Below are 21,689 nucleotides of genomic sequence, written 5' to 3'. Positions count from 1 at the left end.
CCACCGTCCACATGTTGTACCCACTATATGAGCAGAGGAAGGAAATAAATGATTTCTTGATGATGCAGGTGGACAGGAGCAATCCCCTGTGTAACTTTGACGTTAGCTAATGGCAGCTCAAGAGTGACACCTGCCGTTTGTCAGGCCCTTTGAAGAGGCCACTTTATTTGTCAGTCCCCAGGACTATACGATGAATGACGTCATTCTACTACTTCACATTCTGGAGCAGATGCTGATAAATATGGCTAGAAAAGGGACAAGAGACATGGTGCCTGCAACTCACGGCCACCTGAGACCTGTGGGGTCTGAACTGGAGAAGGAGGAAAACATTTATGCACAAGCAATGTATACAGAAATGGGTGGTTTTTCTACACAAGTGACAAGAGAGAAGCAGGAATTTCAGAAAGAGCAGGAGAAGCTAGAGGGTGATGAGGAAGACCAGGCAGATGACCATGAGACATAGTGGCAGTATGCAGTGGAGATGGAGGCCGGGAGTATTTGTGCAAATGGCCCGACGCATGCTCATTTGCTTGCGTAGTGACAGCCGCATTGTCACCATTCGGCAGAGGGAAGACTACTGGCTCTCCACCATGTTAAACCCTCACTACCGGTCTAAAATGGGGGCCTTTTTTCCACCCGCTAAGAGGGAGGATAAACTGAACTACTATCGAGACATCATATGCAGTTAGTTGGCCGCTGCCTATGTGTACTATTGCCCATCCTCACAAAGGTCTGACCGGTGGGCCCTCTGAGCTCTTGTTCCACTGCCATGGCTGCTGGAGGGGGTGGGGGGCAGGAGCAGCACCAGCATCATCAGCAGCAACCTATTTCTGGAGACTCTAATGAGTGCTTTTCTTCACCCGCCTACTGAAGACACCACCCACCAGCAGTAAGACATGAAGCAGAACCTGAACCAGTAGGTGATGGCATACTTGGATGGCACCCTGCCACCCCACATCCAAGATCACCTGGACTACTGACAGCTAATCTAGAATTGTGGCCGCAACTAGCCGAGTTTTCCCTGGACAAGCTTTCCTGCCTGGCCAGGATTTTCACTCGCCAGTGCCTGATGCATCAGACTAGTAGTGATGAGCGGGAGGTGCCATATTCGATTTCGACGAAATTCATGAATATTCACTAGAATATTCGTCTCATATTCGTCGAAATCGAATATCCGTCATTATTCTAGTTATCGCGATTAATATGTGATTTAAATAATCGCGTATTACGATTTTAACTCAAGGCAACTTTCCTATTGGTTTGATATCTAGAATTAATGTAGATGAGGAATATGACGGATGTATTCATCATATTCCTCAAAACGAAGATAACGAAATATTCTCCATCTTCGTTTTAGCTCCATAGTCGTCAACTTCGCTAAGGGCTGTTTCACACTTGCGTTCTTGTCTTCCGGCAGAGAGTTCCGTCGTCGGGGCTCTATGCCGGAAGAATCCTGATCAGGATTATCCTAATGCATTCTGAATGGAGAGAAATCCGTTCAGGATGCATCAGGATGTCTTCAGTTCCGGAACGGAACGTTTTTTTGGCCGGAGAAAATACCGCAGCATGCTGCGCTTTTTGCTCCCGCCAAAAATCCTGAACACTTGCCGCAAGGCCGGATCCGGAATTAATGCCCATTGAAAGGCATTGATCCGGATCCGGCCTTAATCTAAACGTCGTTTCGGCGCATTGCCGGACCCGACATTTAGCTTTTTCTGAATGGTTACCATGGCTGCCGGGACGCTAAAGTCCAGAGTGACGTCAGGGCGCCCCAAGCGCATGGATCATGTGATCGCATGGATCACGTCATCCATGCGCATGGGGCGCTCTGACGTCATTCTGGAGCGCCCCAGGAGCCGCACGGACTGTAAGTATACCGCTCCCCCGCTCCCCACTACTACTATGGAAGCCAGGACTTTAATAGCGTCCTGGGTGCCATAGTAACACTGAACGCATTTGGAAGACGGTTCCGTCTTCAAATGCTTTCAGTACACTTGCGTTTTTCCGGATCCGGAGTGTAATTCCGGCAAGTGGAGTACACGCCGGATCCGGACAACGCAAGTGTGAAAGAGGCCTAATTCTAGCAATCAAATAGGAAAGTTGACTACAGAGACAGCTGTGTTTAATTATTATATTACTTTGCTTTTTTTTAAAATAAATAGAATAATTATAATAATTATCAAGTATTATAATTTTTCTATTTATAAAAAAAAAAGCAAAGTAATATAATCGCATAGCGAATTAAACTTAGCTGTCTCTATAGTCAACCTTCCTATTTGATTGCTAGAATTAGCGAAGTTGACGAATATGGAGCTAAAACGAAGATGGAGAATATTTCGTTATCTTCGTTTTGAGGAATATGACGAATACATTTGTCATATTCCTCATCTTCGCTAATTCTACCAAGCCAACCATAGTAAACCAAGTCTAAGTTGAAATCGCAATGCGATTACTTCAAGTTATATTAATCGCATTGCGATTTCAACTTAGAGCTGTGTTTCTAATGGGTCAGCTTGCTAGAATTAACGAAGTTAACAAATATGGAATATAGCAGTGCTAAGTTGAAATCGCAATGCGATTAATATAACTTGAAGTAATCGCATTGCGATTTCAACTTAGCACTGCTATATTCCATATTCGTTAATTTCAATAATTCTAGCAAGCTGACCCATTAGAAACACAGCTCTAAGTTGAAATCGCAATGCGAGTACTTCAAGTTATATTAATCGCATTGCGATTTCAACTTAATTCTCACATCCGACAGTACATTCTAGTATGGAGGCGTTCCCATGGTGATTGGGACGCTCCATGAGCACGGAAGTCGGCAGAAGCGGCAACGGGCACTGACTGGAGCAGCCAGGAAGGCAGGAATCCTCAGAACAGGTAAGAACAACTTTTGGGAAGAGGGAAAGAAAAAAATATAACAGTAAAAAAAATAAAAAATAAAAAATATTCTAAATAACGAATTTATAGCACTATATTTAAAATATTCGCGAATTAGCGAAGTGACGATATTCGCAAAAAAAAATCGCTATTCGAATATTTGCGCTCAACACTAGAGACTAGATCATTCTGTGCACCACACCAAAACTTTGGAAAACGTGACCCGTTTCTTCTGGCCACCTGCTTCAGCCACTATTCTGATGCAGCCACCTGTTTGATGCCACACACCTGCTGCCACTGCTACCATGTTCTCTTACTGCCACCCACCATCTTGTGCTGATACTGCCACTGCTGTTGCTTCCCCACCCTCCGTACTCTGTAACAGGGCCACGGTGTTGACTCCTCATGCAGTTGCCACCTTACCACTCTGTGACTGACCAGTATGTTGACTCCTCATGCGGTTGCCACTTTACCACTCTATGACTGACCACTATGTTGACTCCTCATGTGGTTGCCACCTCACCACTCTGTGTCTGAGCCATTGTGTTGACTCCTCATACGTTTGCCACTCTCACCACTCTGTGACTGGCCCCTCTGTTGACTCCTCATGCGGATGCCACCTCACCACTCTGTAATTGGGCCACTATGTTGACTCCTCATGCGGATGCCACCTCACCACTCTGTAATTGGGCCACTATGTTGACTCCTCATGTGTAGAGTTGAGCGGACACCTGGATGTTCGGGTTCGACGGGTTCGGCCGAACTTCAGAAAAACGTTTGAGTTTGGGACCCGAACTTGACCCCGAATCCGAACCCCATTGAAGTCAATGGGGACCCGAACTTTTCAGCACTAAAATGGCTGTAAAAATGTCATGGAAAGGGCTAAAGGGTTCAAATGGCATCAAAATGTGGTCAAGAGCATGGCAAGTGCTCTGCAAACAAATGTGGATAGGGAAATGTCTTTAAATAACATAAAATACGTAAAAATAAAAAATAATAATCTTGATCTAGGAGGACGAAGTCCATATGGAGTAGGAGGTTGAGGAGGCGGTGGATGTGGCGGTGTAGGTGGAAGCGGCAGTGGAGGAGGTAGCCTACACTGCTTTTTGGTTTTAATTTTTTATTTTTTTATTAGGGTACACCCCAAAACATTGGGAAATATAACCTGTGATAACCCCCTGCAGTCGTGCTAAACACACGTTCAGACAATACACTGGCTGCAGGGCAGGCCAGCAACTCCAAGGGGTAAAGGGCAAGCTCAGGCCATGTGCCCAATTTGGAGACCCAGAAGTTGCAGTGGCTGACCCCTGTCAGTCAGTTCGTGTATGCGTGTGCAAACTTACTGCCCCACCATGTCGAATGTCCCCGTGATGTTCACGATCCAATTTGATATCTGCTCTATCAACTTTCGATGTTCTTTTTTGTGCCTACCATGGTGATCATGGGTGGCGGGGAATCAGGGTTCCACGCCGGAGAGGGAGCGTGAGAAAAAGAGACCACATCCAGGGGAGGATTCATTTTTTCAAATTTAAAATTATACAGTTGAATTATGGGAGAAATTATTAAAGCATAAAAGTGTGACAACTTTTTAAAGTTTAAGCATTGAATGAAAGGATGTGGAGCGCATTAATTACTGAAGAATTTATAAAATTTTATTCCCTGTCACTTATGCAGAGCAGGTGTTTATTCACGTCTAAAATTGTATAATCGTATTAACATACACATATTTTATCAATATTCATTTATAATGTCAGTTTTAGCGTATTTGTGCATTTTAACTTATTTATTATTAGTCATTTGGTTGGATTATTAATCTGTCACATATTTCCCCTTTAAAGTTGTAACTAAGACTTTTAGTGGTATTTCTTATTGTTCTTACTGTTTTAACTATTGTTAGTGTGTTAAGATGGGCAATTTGTGCCTTTGTTTAAGTGAAAATGCAAAAAACGCACGGATGTCTCTAAGACATTTCACTCTGTGATTGTGATTTAATGAATAACACCTGAGTAAATTGACAAGTAGGATATGACGATCGAATTGAGTTCAGTTTAAGCATGGAACATTTAGTATAAAAGAGGGGTTTTGTATGGGGTGAAGCATACCACTGAAGGACTTACCTTATTAACAAACCGACCACAACCGAACAAAGAGCCGGCTTTAATCTCCTGATTGAATATTGCTACAAACATCTAAAGGCATATCCTGGGAGTGAGTACACTTGAAGGCTCTTGTGATTATTTCGGACGAATATTTGGTCGATATAAAGGTAATGGACTATATTTGCTTGCAAGCTGTTCAGTAGCGAGTCACCGCTACCTACGTTGCCCAGGCGGTACGCCGCCGCGACAAATTGAATAACCATTGAGCATATGACTGTAGTCTCGATAAGATCAAAACGAATAGATTTATCGACATTAAGTTTTTTTGGATATTCACAATAACCGGACCAAAGATAAATTATATTGGACTATCGAATTTTAGTTGGTCAACCGAATAATATTTTTTATCTGTCTAATATTTCTTATCTGTCGAATATTTTATATCTGTCGAATATTTTTATCTGTCGATTACCTTTTACCTGCAATTTATTCTACTGCATTTATAATTGTTTTATCGATTATATTATTCTCAATTGTTTTATCGATTATATTATTAATAAAGCCCATCATTGTTTCAATATATGGTCACAGTTATCCTTGAGTGCCCTGTTTACCTATTTATATTTTTGTTCCCTTATATTGAGTGAGTGGTCTCAATATACAGGAGCACCTGGTGTCATTTAGGTGTTCCTAGTGCGACATCTTATCTATTTATTGTAAAATTGTATAATGTCAACCCAAGAATGTAACAGAAAAATTTGTGAAATTTATTAACCTGTCTACTTGGTAGAGCAGGGGTCGATGACAGAAAAAAATTGTTTATTGTCACCCAAAAATGTTAAAGAAAAATTATTGAAATTTATTAAGCTGTCAACTAAGTAGAGGAGGGGTATATTACACACAAAAATTTTTGAATTTCACCCAAAAATGTAACAGACCAATTTTTTTTTTAGCCTGTCTACTAGGTATAGCAGTGGTACTATACACACAAAAATTGGTGAATTTCACAAGAAAATGTAAATAACAATTTTTTGTTCCCACCGGTCTACTAAGTATAGCAGTGGTACATCACACCCAAAAATTGGTGAATTTCACCCGAAAATGTAAATGACAATTTTTATTTTTTTTGTTTAACCTATCTACTAGGTATAGGAGTGGTACTATACACCCAAAAACTGGTGAATTTCACCCGAAAATGTAAATGACAATTTTTTTTTTGTTTAACCTGTCTACTAGGTATAGCAGTGGGACTATACACCCAAAAATTTGTGAATTTCACCCGAAAATTTAAATGACAAAGTAGTGAAATAACGTATGAAATACGTACAAATAAAAAAAAAAATTGATTTATGAGGTGGAGTTCCATATGGAGTGGGAGTTTGAGGAGGCGGTGGACGTAGCGGTGTAGTTGGAAGCGGGGGTGGAGGAGGATGAGGTAGCCAAGAGTGTGAAATATCCAAAATACAAGAATGAGCAATTGCGCTGCAGTATAACAATGGCTGGTTAGTGCTGGCATACATGTCTATTCTGCACAAGGTACGGACAAGTCCTGAGGGATCCATGCCTGGTTCATTTTAATGAACGTGAGCTTGTCCACATTGGCTGTGGACAGGCGGCTGCGCTTGTCTGTGATGACGCCCCCTGCCGTGCTAAACACACGTTCAGATAATACACTGGCTGCAGGGCAGGCTAGCACCTCAAAGGCGTAAAGGCCATGTTCCCAATTTGGAGACCCAGAAGTTGAAGGGGGCAGACCCGTCATTCAGTACGTGTAGGCGTGTGCACACATACTGCTCCACCATGTTGGTGAAATGCTGCCTCCTGCTAAGACGTTCCATATCAGCTGGTGGTGCTGGTTGTTGTGGCGTGCTCACAAAGCTTTTCAACATTTTGGCCATGCTAACCCTGCCTTCTGAGGTGCTGGCGGTGCCCCAGCTGCTTTAGCAACCTCTTCCTCCTCCTCTGCCTTGTGCTTCCACTGCGCCCCCGCTGTCAGGTGGGAATGCCACCAGCAGCGTGTCTACCAGGGTGCGCTTGTACTCGCGCATCTTACGATCACGCTCCAGTGAGGATATTAAGGACGGTACGTTGTCCTTGTAATGGGGATCCAGCAGCGTGGCCACCCAGTAATCAGCACAAGTTAGAATGTGGGAAACTCGGCGGTCGTTGCCGAGACACTGCAGCATGTAATCGCTCATGTGTGCCAGGTTGCCCAGAGGCAACGAAAAGCTGTCCTCTGTGGGAGGTGTATCGTCTGTGTCCTCTATATCCCCCCAGCCACGCACCAGTGATGGCTATGAGCTGGTCTGGGTGCCACCCTGATATAAACATGGTTCCTCCTCCTCCTCAATCTCCTCCTCCTCATCCTCCACCTTGTCATCCTCCAGAACTGTGCCCTGGCTGGACAATTGTGTACCTGGCGTTTGTGAGTGCAGGAACCCACCCTCGGAGCCACTTGGGAATGACTGGCTGGAAACCCTATGAAATGATCCCTCTTCCTCCTCTTCCTCCTGTGCCACATCCTCTTCCATCATCGCCAGCAGCGTTTTTTCAAGGTAGCATAGAAGTGGGATAGTTACGCTGAGAACGGCGTTATCGGCACTGGCCATGTTGGTGGAGTACTCGAAACAGCGCAACAAGGAACACAGGTCTCGCAGGGAGGCCCAGTCATTGGTGGTGAAGTGGTGCTGCTCCGCCGAGCGACTCACCCGTGCGTGCCCTGCAGCTGAAACTCCACTATCGCCTGCTGCTGTTCGCACAGTCTGGCCAGCATTTGCAAGGTGGAGTTCCACCTTGTGGGCACGTAGCATATCAGGCGGTGAGCGGGAAGGCCGAAGTTACGCTGCAGCGCTGACAGGCGAGCACTTTATGCAGCAGCTCTGACATATCTGGGTAATTTTTATGGAATTTCTGCACCACCAAATTCAGCACATGCGCCAGGCAAGGGATGTGCATCAAACTGGCTAACCCCAGAGCTGCTACGAGATTTTGCCTATTATCGCACACCACCAGGCCGGGCTTGAGGCTGACTGGCACCAACCACTCATCGGTCTGTTGTTCAAGGCTCATCCACAGCTCCTGCGCGGTGTGGGGTTTGTCCCCCAAACAGATAAGTTTTAAAACTGCCTGCTGTCGTTTACCCCTGGCTGTGCTGAAGTTGGTGGTGAAGGTGTTACGCTGACCGGATGAGGAGCTGGTAGAGGATGAGGAAGCGGAGTATGAGGAGGAAGCAACAGGAGGCAAACTGAAGCGCCCTGCAATCCTCCGTGGTGGAAGGACATGCGCCAAACTGCTATCCGCCTCAGGCCCAGCCACCACTGCATTTACCCAGTGTGCTGTTATGGAGATATAACGTCCCTGACCGTGCTTACTGGTCCACGTATCCGTAGTGAGGTGCACCTTGCCACAGATGGCGTTGCGCAGTGCACAACTGATTTTGTCCTCTACCTGGTTGTGCAGGGAAGGGATAGCTCGCCTGGAAAAGTAGTGGCGGCTGGGCACGACGTACTGTGGGACAGCAACCACCATAATGCCTTTAAAACTATCCGTCTCCACCAGACGGAATGACAGCATTTCAAAGGCCAATAATTTTGAAATGCTGGCATTCAGGGCCAGGGATCGCGGGTGGGTAGGGGGGTACTTCCTCTTCCTTTTCAGTGTTTAGGAGATGGACAGCTGAACGCTTCTGTGGGACATTGTGGAGATGCTTGATGACCCAGGTGTTGGTGTTGCTGGCAGATCCTCTGTTTGCGGGGTGGCAGGTGGCACTGTCACTCCAGAGTTGGATAAAGAGGGCGAGACTGCAGCAGACGAGGAAGTAGGAGGAGCCAGAGACCTTTCTTGGTTTTTGAGTTGTCTACTCTACTGCAGCTCGTGCTTTGCACTTAAATGCCTGGTCATGCAGGTTGTGCTCAGGTTGAGAACGTTTATGCCTCGCTTCAGGCTCTGATTGCACAGCGTGCAAACCACTCGTGTCTTGTCGTCAGCACATTGTCTGAAGAACTGCCACGCCACGGAACTCCTTGGAGCTGACTTTGGTGTGCTCTGTCCCTTGCTGCGGTGGGCAGTAGCAGGCGTACTGTCTAGAGGACGGCCGCTCCGCTTTTGCACCCTGCTCCCTTTTCTGCTGTGCTGGTGGCTCTGTGCGACCACCGCCTCTTCCTCCGAACTACATAGGTCACTCGCAAGACCTTGATTCCATGTGGGTTTGAGGACCTCATCGTCCTCCACATCATCTTCCACCCAGTCTTCACCCCTGCCTTCCTTGTCGGTCTGCACACTTTCGAAAGCCCCAGCAGTTGGCACCTGTGTTTTGTCATCATCCGAGACGTGCTGCGATGGTCCTCCCATGTACTCATCTTGAAAGATAAGTGGTTGGGCATCGGTGCACTCAATCTCTTCCACTTCTGGGGCAGGGCTAGGTGGATGGCCCTGGGAAACCCTGCTAACAGAGTCATCAAAAAGCAGAAGAGACTGCTGCTTGACTTGGGGCTCAGACTGCTTGGCTGATTTGCAATGGGGTGAGGTGAAAGACTGATGGACATCGGCTGCAGGTGCCAACTGTGGTCTTTCAGCAGGAGACTGGGTGGGAGAAAATGTGAAGGAACTGGATCCACTGTCAGCAACCCAATCTACTATCGCCTGTACTTGTACAGGCCTCACCATTCGTAGAGCCGCATTAGGCCCGACCAAATACCGCTTCAGGTTCTTTCGCCTACTCGCACCTGAGGAAGGGGTTTCACTTGTGCGTGTAGCTGGCACAGATCGACCACGTCCTCTCCCTGCAACAGGAGCTCCACCAGCAGCACCACAACCTAGGCCACGTCCCTTCTTTGATGCTCTCCTCATATTTCTCGAATTTAGGATCTTGCCCTAAATGGGTGTTTAATTAATAGTAGAATAGAACGACAGTATGTACAGGGTGTATCTCACATGCCCTGAACCAGCCTAGGCCTCAATTAAATTTGTTTGACCAAAATGGCTGTATTTCAAATACCTGAATAGAAGCCCTGTATTTAAAGGGTGTATCTCACACACCCTGAACCAGACTAGGCCTTCTTTTAATTTTGTTTCGCCAAAATGGCTGAATTTCAAATACCTGAATAAAGCCCCTGTATTTTAAGGGTGTATCTGACACGGCCTAAACCAGACTAGGCCTGAATTAAAGATTTGTGCACTAAATGGCGGTATTTCAAATATCTGAATATAACCCAAATATATAAAGGGTGTATCTCACAATGACATATGCCCCAAAAAGGGTGTTTTATTAATAGAAGAATATAAGCCCTGTATATACAGGGTGTATCTCAGACGGCCAGACCCACACTAGGCCTCAATTATAGATTTGTGCACCAAATGCCGGTATTTCAAATACCTGAATAGAACCACACTATGTAAAGGCTGTATCTCACAATGACATATGCAGCAAAGGCTGCAAAATAAACTTTTTTTCCCCAAACGGGTGTTAGTTTAAAGGGTGTATCTCACACGTCCTGAACCAGACTAGGCCTTCTTTTAATTTTGTTTGCCCAAAATGGATGTATTTCAAATACCTGAATAGAACCTCTGTATATACAGGGTGTATCTCACACGCCCTGATCCACACTAGGCCGCAATTAAATTTGTTTGCCCAAAATGGCGTTTCAAATACCTGAATAGAACCCCTGTATTTAAAGGGTGTATCTCACACGCCCTGATCCACACTAGGACGCTATCAAAGAATTGTGCCCAAAATGGCTTTATTTCAAATAACTGAATAGAAAGACAGTATGTAAAGGGGGTATCTCACAATGACATCTGCAGCAAAGGCTGCCAACGAATTTTTTTTTGCCCAAACGGGTGTTTAATAACTGAATTTGACAGCAGTATATAACCCTGGAATTCACACGTGCTGATGCTGCAAGGCCAGAAAAATAGTGGAATCTGGCACAAAAGTGTGTTTTTAAAAACCCTGAAAATGATGGCTGTATTTCTAGCTTAATTTGCACGCTGATTAATCCAGATGTTGTATATTGCCCAAAAATAGTTTTTTTGGTAATAGAATATGAAATCTGTATATATTAAACTTGAATTTAACACTTGCAGATCAGGAAAATAGTGTTTTTTGGCAAAAAAGTGTGTTTTTTAAAATCCTGAAAATGATGGCTGTATTTCTAGTTTAAATTGCACACTGACTAATCCAGATGTTGTATATTGCAAAAAAAAGTGTTTTTTTGGTAACAGAATATTAAAGCTGTATATATTAAACTTGAATTTAACACTTGCAGATCTGGAAAATAGTGTTTTTTGGCAAAAAAGTGTGTTTTTAAAAACCCAGAAAATGATGGCTGTATTTCTAGCTTAAATTGCACACTAACTAAGGCCTCATGCACACGACCGTTGTGTGCACCCGTGGCCGTTGTTCCGTTTTCCGTGATTTTCTGCGGACCCATTGACTTTCAATGGGTCCGTTGAAAACTCGGAAAATGCACCGTTTGTCATCCGCCTCTGTGATCCGTATATCCTGTCCGTCAAAAAAATATGACCTGTCCTATTATTTTGACGGACAACGGTTCACGGACCCATTCAAGTCAATGGGTCTGTGAAAAAACACCGATGCACACAAGATTGGCATCCGTGTCTGTGATCCGTGTCCGTAGGCTACTTTCATACAGACGGATCCGAAGATCCGTCTGCATAAAAGCTTTTTTTTCTTTGCGGCAGATGCAGTTTCTGTAAATATGTCACCCAGGGCAAAGTTGTCGCAGTTGGCCCTGCGGATCCCGACCATCACATACGGGATTTCATCAATTGCCGCACCGCAGGCGTGGTTTACCTCCTCACCTGCGAGTGCGGCATTAGATATGTCGGCAAGACCCGCAGGGAGCTACGGGTACGTATGGGCGAGCATCTGGGCGACGCAATAAAAGAGACACCCCAGTAGCCAGACACATCCATGCTGCCCATGATGGACGCTCATCAGGGATCAGTTTTACGGGACTGGAGGTGGTTAGGAAGCCACCACGCGGAGGGGACTGGGACAAGAGGATTCTCCAGAGGGAGTGTTGGTGGATCTTCCGATTGAAGACCACCAACCCCCTTGGTCTTAATGACCAGTGACAATTCGGTTGCTTCTTGTGAGAAATTCCCCAGTTCATACATAATGGTTCACTCAGCACTTGCAAGTGATACGTATGTTGGACCGCGTTGTGTCTTCTGACTTTTACCATCTGTACTTTCTTTTATATTGCTCCAGGTGTGATTGTGGTCCTTTCTGTATACTTTAGGACCTTACTTCATATAATAGGGGCCACCCTGCCCTGTGATCATGCTATACTTTGCTAATAGCACGACTGTACCATGGGACATACACGTCGCATTATGACTTTAATTACTTGGAGGCTTACATGGTCTTAATGTCTCAGTGGCCACCACATCACATCTGGGCCCATCCATATGTTGCTTTAGCCATGCATATGTTTATCACCCTATTCATATGCTATTTTGGCGACCCAGATGTTAACAATGCCCCTCCTCGAGGTCCCATGCTGTCTGTGATTTACTGTCACCCACATGAGCTTAGGCGCAGGGGTATGAGCCGGCCGTATCTACTAAGCCACTCCCCCCACCGCCGCTAAACCTTACCTCACAGCCTATGCCGCGCCAGGCTTGTATGACGCTCTCAGGCTATTATGCCTAGTATCGCGTCACTATAACCGCACGGCAGCCAGGCTGCCTTCTTTGACGACTGCGCATGCGCTGGGGTGGAGGCGGACCGCCGCGTCATCTGACATACGCATAGTCACATGACGCCGGCCGCACTCCGCACGCAGGCGCACAGTCAGCCTGCCTCTCCCATTTAAACTGTTTGGCGCCCATAGTAACGCCGCCAGACGCTGACACACAGGCGGCAAGTTAACCTGGACTGCCGCCCCATATGGGATTCTCCACACGCGCTCCATATTGAAAAGCTGTAAGTAAATGAATCTTCTTTATGCCATCCCTATGAGGGTTGCTGCTAAGTACAGGCCCTGAATGGATCATTGATTTATTGTTTGTACTATAGGTATTTGGGCTTATTTGGACTCCATTAGTCCTATCAGGTCTGCGCAACCCACAGGGTTTCCTTTGTTCATCCCTCCTTCCCACCTAGATCATCAAATCGGGCTGGGAGCGCTGCTTGTTTTGGAACATGTCACACACGCTCCACGAGTATAACTGTGAGTAAAACTAACCAACTGTATGATACATTCACTATGCTCATCATGCTTGGTACTTGAACAGATTCCTTTCTGTCATTTTGCAATTCACAGATACCTGGGCTGACTTTGACCACACTGGCCTAGTTAGGCCTGTATAACCTACAGGCCCGTCCCCTCCCTTTGATCTAGACATATGACTATACGGTGATAGGAGTGGAGACAACATCCTCCACTTATGACCCCTGTCCCCTGAAGAGTTAGGGGGTCTCTCTTTTTTAATAAAGTGGAGGTATCTTCCATATTTTTGATATATTCCCGAGATAACGAAACGCGTAGGGACTCCGATATATATATCTTCCACACCCATTTCTTACCTCCCACCCTGGTTACCCCCATTACCATCAGGACCATCTCATTGCTCCTTTAGGGCTATCTAGGGTGACGTAATAGGGTTAGGTTCCGGACGTGGCCACCCCTTGCGGGGACAGGACCTCGTGTTAGGTTGACACCATAGGGATCTACAGGCCAAGTAGGGCATAAACAGGGATAGACTTTCCCTGCAGCCCCTTGGAACCCAGGTGTCACCAACAAGAGGACGCTCTTCAGAACACGAGAAGCTCCTCCACCTCCTGTCTTTTGGACTATATCTGTCCTGATTGGCATACCGGTAAGATCTACCCTGCATCCTGCAGTTTGGCATAATTAAGATCTACGGCATTCGCCAAAGATCTATTTTTTGTGTTTATTGTCAGCTCTGCACGGGTGACCTATCCTTTGGGGACTCATCCTCGGGCCCCATAATGTTGTCTGTCTTGTTTGTCTGGTAGGGGCTTGTCTTCCCCATTAGGGATCTTAATTAATTCTAATAAACCTTAGTTTTTTATACAACGTTACTGCCCCTTATTCTCCTTCACAATCTCTGTTTCAGAGCAGTACATTGCGGAGAGTGCCTCGGCACCTTCTCCCCCCAGGGACCACTTATTTTTTCGTTATTATCATTGGTAGCCAGTGTGCGCCCCCCCCCGGCCCCCCCTCCCTCCCTCTATTGTATTATCATTGGTGGCCAGTGTGCGGCCTCCCCTTTTCACCCCCCCCCCCCCCCCGATCATTGGTGGCAGAAGAGAGTTCCGATCGGAGTCCCAGTTTAATCGCTGGGGCTCCGATCGGTAACCATGGCAAACAGGACGCTACTGCAGTCCTGGTTGCCATGGTTACTTAGCAATATTAAAAGCATCATACTTACCTGCTGCGCTGTCTGTGACCGGCCGGGAGCTCCTCCTACTGGTAAGTGACAGATAATTAAGCAATGCACCGCACAGACCTGTCACTTACCAGTAGGAGGAGCCGGTCACAGACAGCACAGCAGGTAAGTATGATGCTTCTAACATTGCTAAGTAACCATGGCAACCAGGACTGCAGTAGCGTCCTGGTTGCCATGGTGACCGATCGGAGCCCCAGCGATTAAACTGGGACTCCGATCGGAATGCTCTGCTGCCACCAATGATCGGGGGGGGGGGAGGGGAGGCCGCACACTGGCCACCAATGATATTAATACAATAGAGGGGGGGCCGGGGGGGCACACACTGGCCACCAATGATATTAACACAATAGAGGGAGGGAGGGCCGGGGGGGCCGCACACTGGCCACCAATGATAATGCAATAGAGGGAGGGAGGGGGGGCCGGGGGGGGGTGCACACTGGCCACCAATGATATTCAAACTGGGGAGGGAAGGGGGGTCTGCCCCCTGCTGCCTGGCAGCCCCTGATCTCTTACAGGGGGCGATGATATGCAAAATTAACCCCTTCAGGTGCGGCACCTGAGGGGTTAATTGTGCTGATCACAGCCCCCTGTAAGAGATCGGGTGCTGCCAGGCAGCAGGGGGCAGTCATGTACACAGTTCGTAGTATATTCTAACTTGAAGCGTCCCCATCACCATGGGAACACCTCTGTGTTAGAATATACTGTCGGATATGAGTTTTCACGATGTAACTCAAATCTGATGGTATATTCTAACATAGAGGCGTTCCCATGGTGATGGGGACGCTTCAAGTTAAAATATACCATCGGATTGGAGAAAACTCCGATCCTATGGTATATTAACTCCTGACTTTACATTGAAAGTCAATGGGGGACGGATCCGTTTGCAATTGCACCATATTGTGTCAACATCAAACGGATCCGTCCCCATTGACTTGCATTGTAAGTCAGGAAGGATCCGTTTGGCTCCGCACGGCCAGGCGGACACCAAAACGACTTTTTTTTCATGTCCGTGGATCCTCCAAAATGGAGACCCACGGACGAAAAAACGGTCACGGACCAACGGAACCCCGTTTTGCGGACCGTGAAAAAATACTGTCGTGTGCATGAGGCCTTATCCAGATGTTGTATATTGCAAAAAAAGTGTTTTTTTTGGTAACAGAATATGAAAACTGTATATATTAAACTTGAATTTAACACTTGCAGATCTGGAAAATAGTGTTTTTTGGCAAAAAAAAGTGTGTTTTTAAAAACCCAGAAAATGATGGCTGTATTTCTAGCTTAAATTGCACACTGACTAAGGCTACTTTCACACCTGCGTTCGGGTGTCCGCTCGTGAGCTCCGTTTAAAGGGGCTCACAAGCGGCCCCGAATACAACCGTCCAGCCCTAATGCATTCTCAGTGGACGCGGATCCGCTCAGAATGCATCAGTCTGGCAGCGTTCAGCCTCCGCTCCGCTCAGCGAGCGGACACCTGAACGCTGCTTGCAGCGTTCGGGTGTCCGCCTGGCCGTGCGGAGGCAAGCGGATCCGTCCAGACTTACAATGTAAGTCAATGGGGACGGATCCGCTTGAAGATGACACCATATGGCTCAATCTTCAAACGGATCCGTCCCCCATTGACTTTCAATGTAAAGTCTGGACGGATCCGTTCAGGCTACTTTCAGACTTAGTTTTTTTTTCAAACTATAATGCAGACGGATCCGTTCTGAACGGATACAAACATCTGTATATAAAATTGCATCATAATCACATGATACAGAGGATGGATAGACTGCCCCATCAGAGCACTAGAGGATCCTCAGGTGGTCCTGGTTCTGACTGGTGATGAGCGGCAGGGGCAATATTCTAATTTGCGATATTTTGCAAATTTTTGGCTGAATAGTCGCCATAAATCAGCCATTTTGAGAATTCGTGATCTCCAGTCATTATTTTCTTGATTTCGAAAATCGGCAATGTAATATATTCGCAATAAAAATGTGCGATTAGAATATTCACGATCAACACTAAGGGGTAGGCAACTTTCCCATTGGTTGCTAGGGATGTTGCTAAGTGGCCATATTCGGGATAAACTCGCAATCAATTTGCGATTCGAATATTCGCGCTCAACATTAGTTCTGACACAGTAAAGAGCCCCCATTAGAAGAAGACTGAAAAAAGTTGACAAGAAGACAACCCCACATGATGCTGACTTTGGAGACTGGAGGGAGGGAGGGAAAGAAAGAAAGACATGGGATTCAGCCAGTTCCCTCCAGTTCTCTAGATCCGGATGTTAAAATTACAGCTGGCAGCTGGATCAAAGTCCCGATCCAGTGCTCTGGCAGCGGCAGGGCAGCTGGAGATGTTCACTTCCATTGCTTTGCGCACCGCTGATACTTTAGCTCCTTAGTTGGGTGGTATGTGTGTGTAGTGTATATATAGTGTATTTATGTATGTATATGGTGTATTTATGTGTATTTGTGTTGCATATATATGGTGTATGTATATGTAAACATGTGTCGTGATGCCGAGTGTCCGCCGTTGATTAGGGAACCTGTTGTTAAAAATTTGAATCCCACCCCTGGGTCCAGTCATGCTATAGGTTTCTCAAATTATGATATTGTAAAGAGGATAGACTGACAGGAGGTTACTTCACATCACTCTTCTTTTAAATAGTTTTGGGAGGCCGTATATATATATATACAGATAATAGGATGTGTAATAGAGATATGGAGGAGGAGAAGAGTATAAGCAGCAGCTAAAAAATCATATTATCTGCAAGATGTACAATTCATTTTACTGAGTCCTCTATAATACGTACATTTGATGTTCAGTGTTCCTGATACTTTAAAGTCTTTCCCATTAGGATATGTAGCGATGCACTGAACAGGACTCCCATGATCCACATATGAAGGAATGTAAGTAAGTTCTGATTCTTCTCTCCAGTCTTCTAGAGAAATCTCCACTGACTTATTTTTCACTTGTCCGGGTTTGTTCCATCGTAGAGAAGGCGGACTGGAGCGGCACGTGTGATCTGCAGTACATTGCATAATGGTGGCTTCTCCTTCAGTCATAACTTTAAACCAATAAAGCCGAACATCCACTTTATCTGTGAATTAAAGGCAAAACAGAAAACTGTCATTACTTATTCTTAATTCTGTATTAACCCCTTCAGGACACAGTTTTCACCTCCTTGACCAGGCTTATGTTTTGCAAATCTGACATTATGTGACTTTACAGGGAGTGCAGAATTATTAGGCAAGTTGTATTTTTGAGGATTAATTTTATTATTGAACAACAACCATGTTCTCAATGAACCCAAAAAACTAATTAATATCAAAGCTGAATATTTTTGGAAGTAGTTTTTAGTTTGTTTTTAGTTTTAGCTATTTTAGGGGGATATCTGTGTGTGCAGGTGACTATTACTGTGCATAATTATTAGGCAACTTAACAAAAAACAAATATATACCCATTTCAATTATTTATTTTTACCAGTGAAACCAATATAACATCTCAACATTCACAAATATACATTTCTGACATTCAAAAACAAAACAAAAACAAATCAGTGACCAATATAGCCACCTTTCTTTGCAAGGACACTCAAAAGCCTGCCATCCATGGATTCTGTCAGTGTTTTGATCTGTTCACCATCAACATTGCGTGCAGCAGCAACCACAGCCTCCCAGACACTGTTCAGAGAGGTGTACTGTTTTCCCTCCTTGTAAATCTCACATTTGATGATGGACCACAGGTTCTCAATGGGGTTCAGATCAGGTGAACAAGGAGGCCATGTCATTAGATTTTCTTCTTTTATACCCTTTCTTGCCAGCCACGCTGTGGAGTACTTGGACGCGTGTGATGGAGCATTGTCCTGCATGAAAATCATGTTTTTCTTGAAGGATGCAGACTTCTTCCTGTACCACTGCTTGAAGAAGGTGTCTTCCAGAAACTGGCAGTAGGACTGGGAGTTGAGCTTGACTCCATCCTCAACCCGAAAAGGCCCCACAAGCTCATCTTTGATGATACCAGCCCAAACCAGTACTCCACCTCCACCTTGCTGGCGTCTGAGTCGGACTGGAGCTCTCTGCCCTTTACCAATCCAGCCACGGGCCCATCCATCTGGCCCATCAAGACTCACTCTCATTTCATCAGTCCATAAAACCTTAGAAAAATCAGTCTTGAGATATTTCTTGGCCCAGTCTTGACGTTTCAGCTTGTGTGTCTTGTTCAGTGGTGGTCGTCTTTCAGCCTTTCTTACCTTGGCCATGTCTCTGAGTATTGCACACCTTGTGCTTTTGGGCACTCCAGTGATGTTGCAGCTCTGAAATATGGCCAAACTGGTGGCAAGTGGCATCTTGGCAGCTGCACGCTTGACTTTTCTCAGTTCATGGGCAGTTATTTTGCGCCTTGGTTTTTCCACACGCTTCTTGCGACCCTGTTGACTATTTTGAATGAAACGCTTGATTGTTCGATGATCAGGCTTCAGAAGCTTTGCAATTTTAAGAGTGCTGCATCCCTCTGCAAGATATCTCACTATTTTTGACTTTTCTGAGCCTGTCAAGTCCTTCTTTTGACCCATTTTGCCAAAGGAAAGGAAGTTGCCTAATAATTATGCACACCTAATATAGGGTGTTGATGTCATTAGACCACACCCCTCCTCATTACAGAGATGCACATCACCTAATATGCTTAATTGGTAGTAGGCTTTCGAGCCTATACAGCTTGGAGTAAGACAACATGCATAAAGAGGATGATGTGGTCAAAATACTCATTTGCCTAATAATTCTGCACGCAGTGTATGTGTTAACGACATTAGAAAGCTTTTACTTATCCTAGCAATTCTGAGATTGTTTTCTCGTGACACCTCGTGCTTCATGATAGTGGTAAATTTAAGTCGACATATTGGTACTTTCAAAATTAGAATTTTTGTGCTTTTAGGACAGATATTTATACCTCAAAATAGTTATTAATTAAACATTCATCATTCTACTTTATGTTCGCATCATTTTGTAAATGTCATGCTAATTTTTTGGGACATTAGACGGCCTAACTCAGTGCAGGAGTGTTTTTTAGGGGCTTACATAATTGAAACCACCCATAAAAAAACCCCATCATTTCAGAAACTACACCCCTCAGCTTGCTAATTTTAGAAAATTTATCAGCCCTTCAGTTGTTCCACTTTCATTTGCGCTATTACTTATGTTCCCCCTTTTATGGTTTCTGTTTGTAAGGGCTTATGCACATTAACGTATGCCAGCCTGGCCTGTGCTGCGGAGCACAACTTACGGTCCGCAATGCATGGGGACCAACCTGCCATATGCGGACGCAAGACCTATTCACTTGAATGGGGTCTGCGATTTGCATCCGATGCACTACTTTTTAGCGGAGGCTCGGACAGAATAATGGTTCCGTGCCTCCGTTCCGCACCGCACCTGAATGGGTCTGCATTAGGGATGTGTAGCACAAACGGCAGATGCTCATATATTGTTGACCCGATGTTTGCAGGCCGCAATACAGGCACCGGCTGAAAACGGTCATGTGCATGAGCCCTTATGTTGAGGCTTTGTCCTGATCAATTGTGTGCCACATTGTAGCTCCTGGTTCTGTGTGGGTATGGAGGTAACTTTTTAATAATGGAATATTTTTAATCTGGATTTGTTACAATAAAGATGATGGGGGTCATTTACAAACAGATATGCAACACTTTTTGACATCTACCTGTCACAGATTGCGATGCGATCTGTAACTTTTTCCACTTTTCTGCCACTCACACCAGTTCCTTAAAGGGAACCTGTCATCAATTTTATGCTGACCGGACTGAGGTCATTATAAAGTAGTGACAGAAATGCTGATTTCAGCGGTGTGTCACTCATCAGCTAAAAGTAAGTGGTTGCTGAGAACCAACATCTTAATCATTGCAGCCCAGGGCTTGAAAAGAGTCAAATCTACCTGAGAAGAGTCCTGGTTATTCATGAGGTCCTGCTCTCCCGCCCACCTGCTGATGACTGACAGTCTTCTACCTAGCTTTCTCCTTTTCTCTCTAGTAGAGAACTGACAATTATCAGCAGATGGGTGGGAGAGCAGGGGATTAATAACCATGACTCTTCTCAGGTAGATTTGACTCTTTTCAAGCCCTGGGCTGCAATGATTAAGATGTTGGTTCTCGGCAACCACTTACTTTTAGCTGATGAGTGACACAGCGCTGACATCAGCATTTCTGTCACTACTTTATACTGCCCTCAGTACGGTCAACATAAAGTTGATGACAGGTTCCCTTTAAAAAAGTTGCATAGCCTGGGTGGGGAAGGGGACAGGCCGGCCCATCTTCATTTATAATTTTCTATGACTGTTTTAGGCATAGAAAATTGTCTATAATAAGGAAGCTGGTGCAGTTTTACACAGGCGGAGGACACGCCAAAGTTATATAGAGGCCAGCGTCTCTACATAAAAGCAGAGCATCCATCGCCAGCTAAAGGGATTTTTAGACCAGCATCTAAAACGCCGGTCTTAAAGGGGTTGTCCGGGTTCAGAGCTGAACCCGGACATACCCTTATTTTCACCCAGGCAGCCCCCCTGGAGAATCTCATGCTCCGATGCGCTCCCTTGACCTGCGCTAAATCGCGCAGGGCACGGGCTCTTTTGTTTATCATAACACACTGCCGGGCGGAAGCTTCCGCCCAGCAGTGTGTTCGGTGACGTCACCGGCTCTGATGGGCGGGCTTTAGCGCTGCCCTAGCCATTTTACTGGCTAGGGCAGCGATAAATCCCGCCATCAGTGCCGGTGATGTCACCGAGCTTCTTGGCAGCCCCATGGAGAGCCCCGGTACGTCACCGGATCTCCAAAAAATGCCTTTGCCCTGCGCGATTTAGCCAGGGCAAAGGAGAGCATCGGAGCATGAACTGCTCCGATGCTCAAGTCAGGGGGGCTGCCTGGGTGAAAATGGAGGTATGTCCGGGTTCAGCTCTGAACCTGGACAACCCCTTTAATAAATGACCCCCTATGCTTTTTGATAATTTAAATATATTGTGTGGTGTCGCTATTCTTGGTGTTTTTTTGTGGCATACATACAATGACGCAATGTGGTACTGAGTCTAGCGAGCATAGGTGCAGTGCCGCAGGCCCATCAGATTTAAGTCTTTTTTAAGAAAGACTTAAATCTACAACGGACTGCTGTAGATTTAAGTTTGTTGCACTGCAAAGCAGGAAGATTTGCCAAATATATGAGAGCCAAGAGCTACTGTGATTCTGTATGAGCTGCTACCCATTTATGCCAGTCTTGGGTAAAT

General features: G+C 45.5%; 1 protein-coding gene across 3 annotated transcripts in view; it reads right to left on the bottom strand.

Moving 5' to 3' along the window:
- Positions 1 to 21,689, bottom strand: part of LOC120992210 (B-cell receptor CD22-like) — a 371,322-nt gene that overhangs the window by 116,257 nt on the left and 233,376 nt on the right. For all 3 annotated transcript variants that reach the window (XM_040421040.1, XM_040421049.1, XM_040421029.1), the window contains one exon: positions 17,221 to 17,508. In XM_040421040.1, coding sequence (XP_040276974.1) covers positions 17,221 to 17,508 — 288 coding nt within the window. The remainder of the gene's footprint in view (positions 1 to 17,220; positions 17,509 to 21,689) is intronic.

Source organism: Bufo bufo, chromosome 1 (genome assembly GCF_905171765.1).
Source record: "Bufo bufo chromosome 1, aBufBuf1.1, whole genome shotgun sequence".
NCBI classification, from domain to species: domain Eukaryota; kingdom Metazoa; phylum Chordata; class Amphibia; order Anura; family Bufonidae; genus Bufo; species Bufo bufo.
Note: the sequence above shows the minus strand (reverse complement) of the source record. Positions and strands in the feature narration are given on the sequence as shown.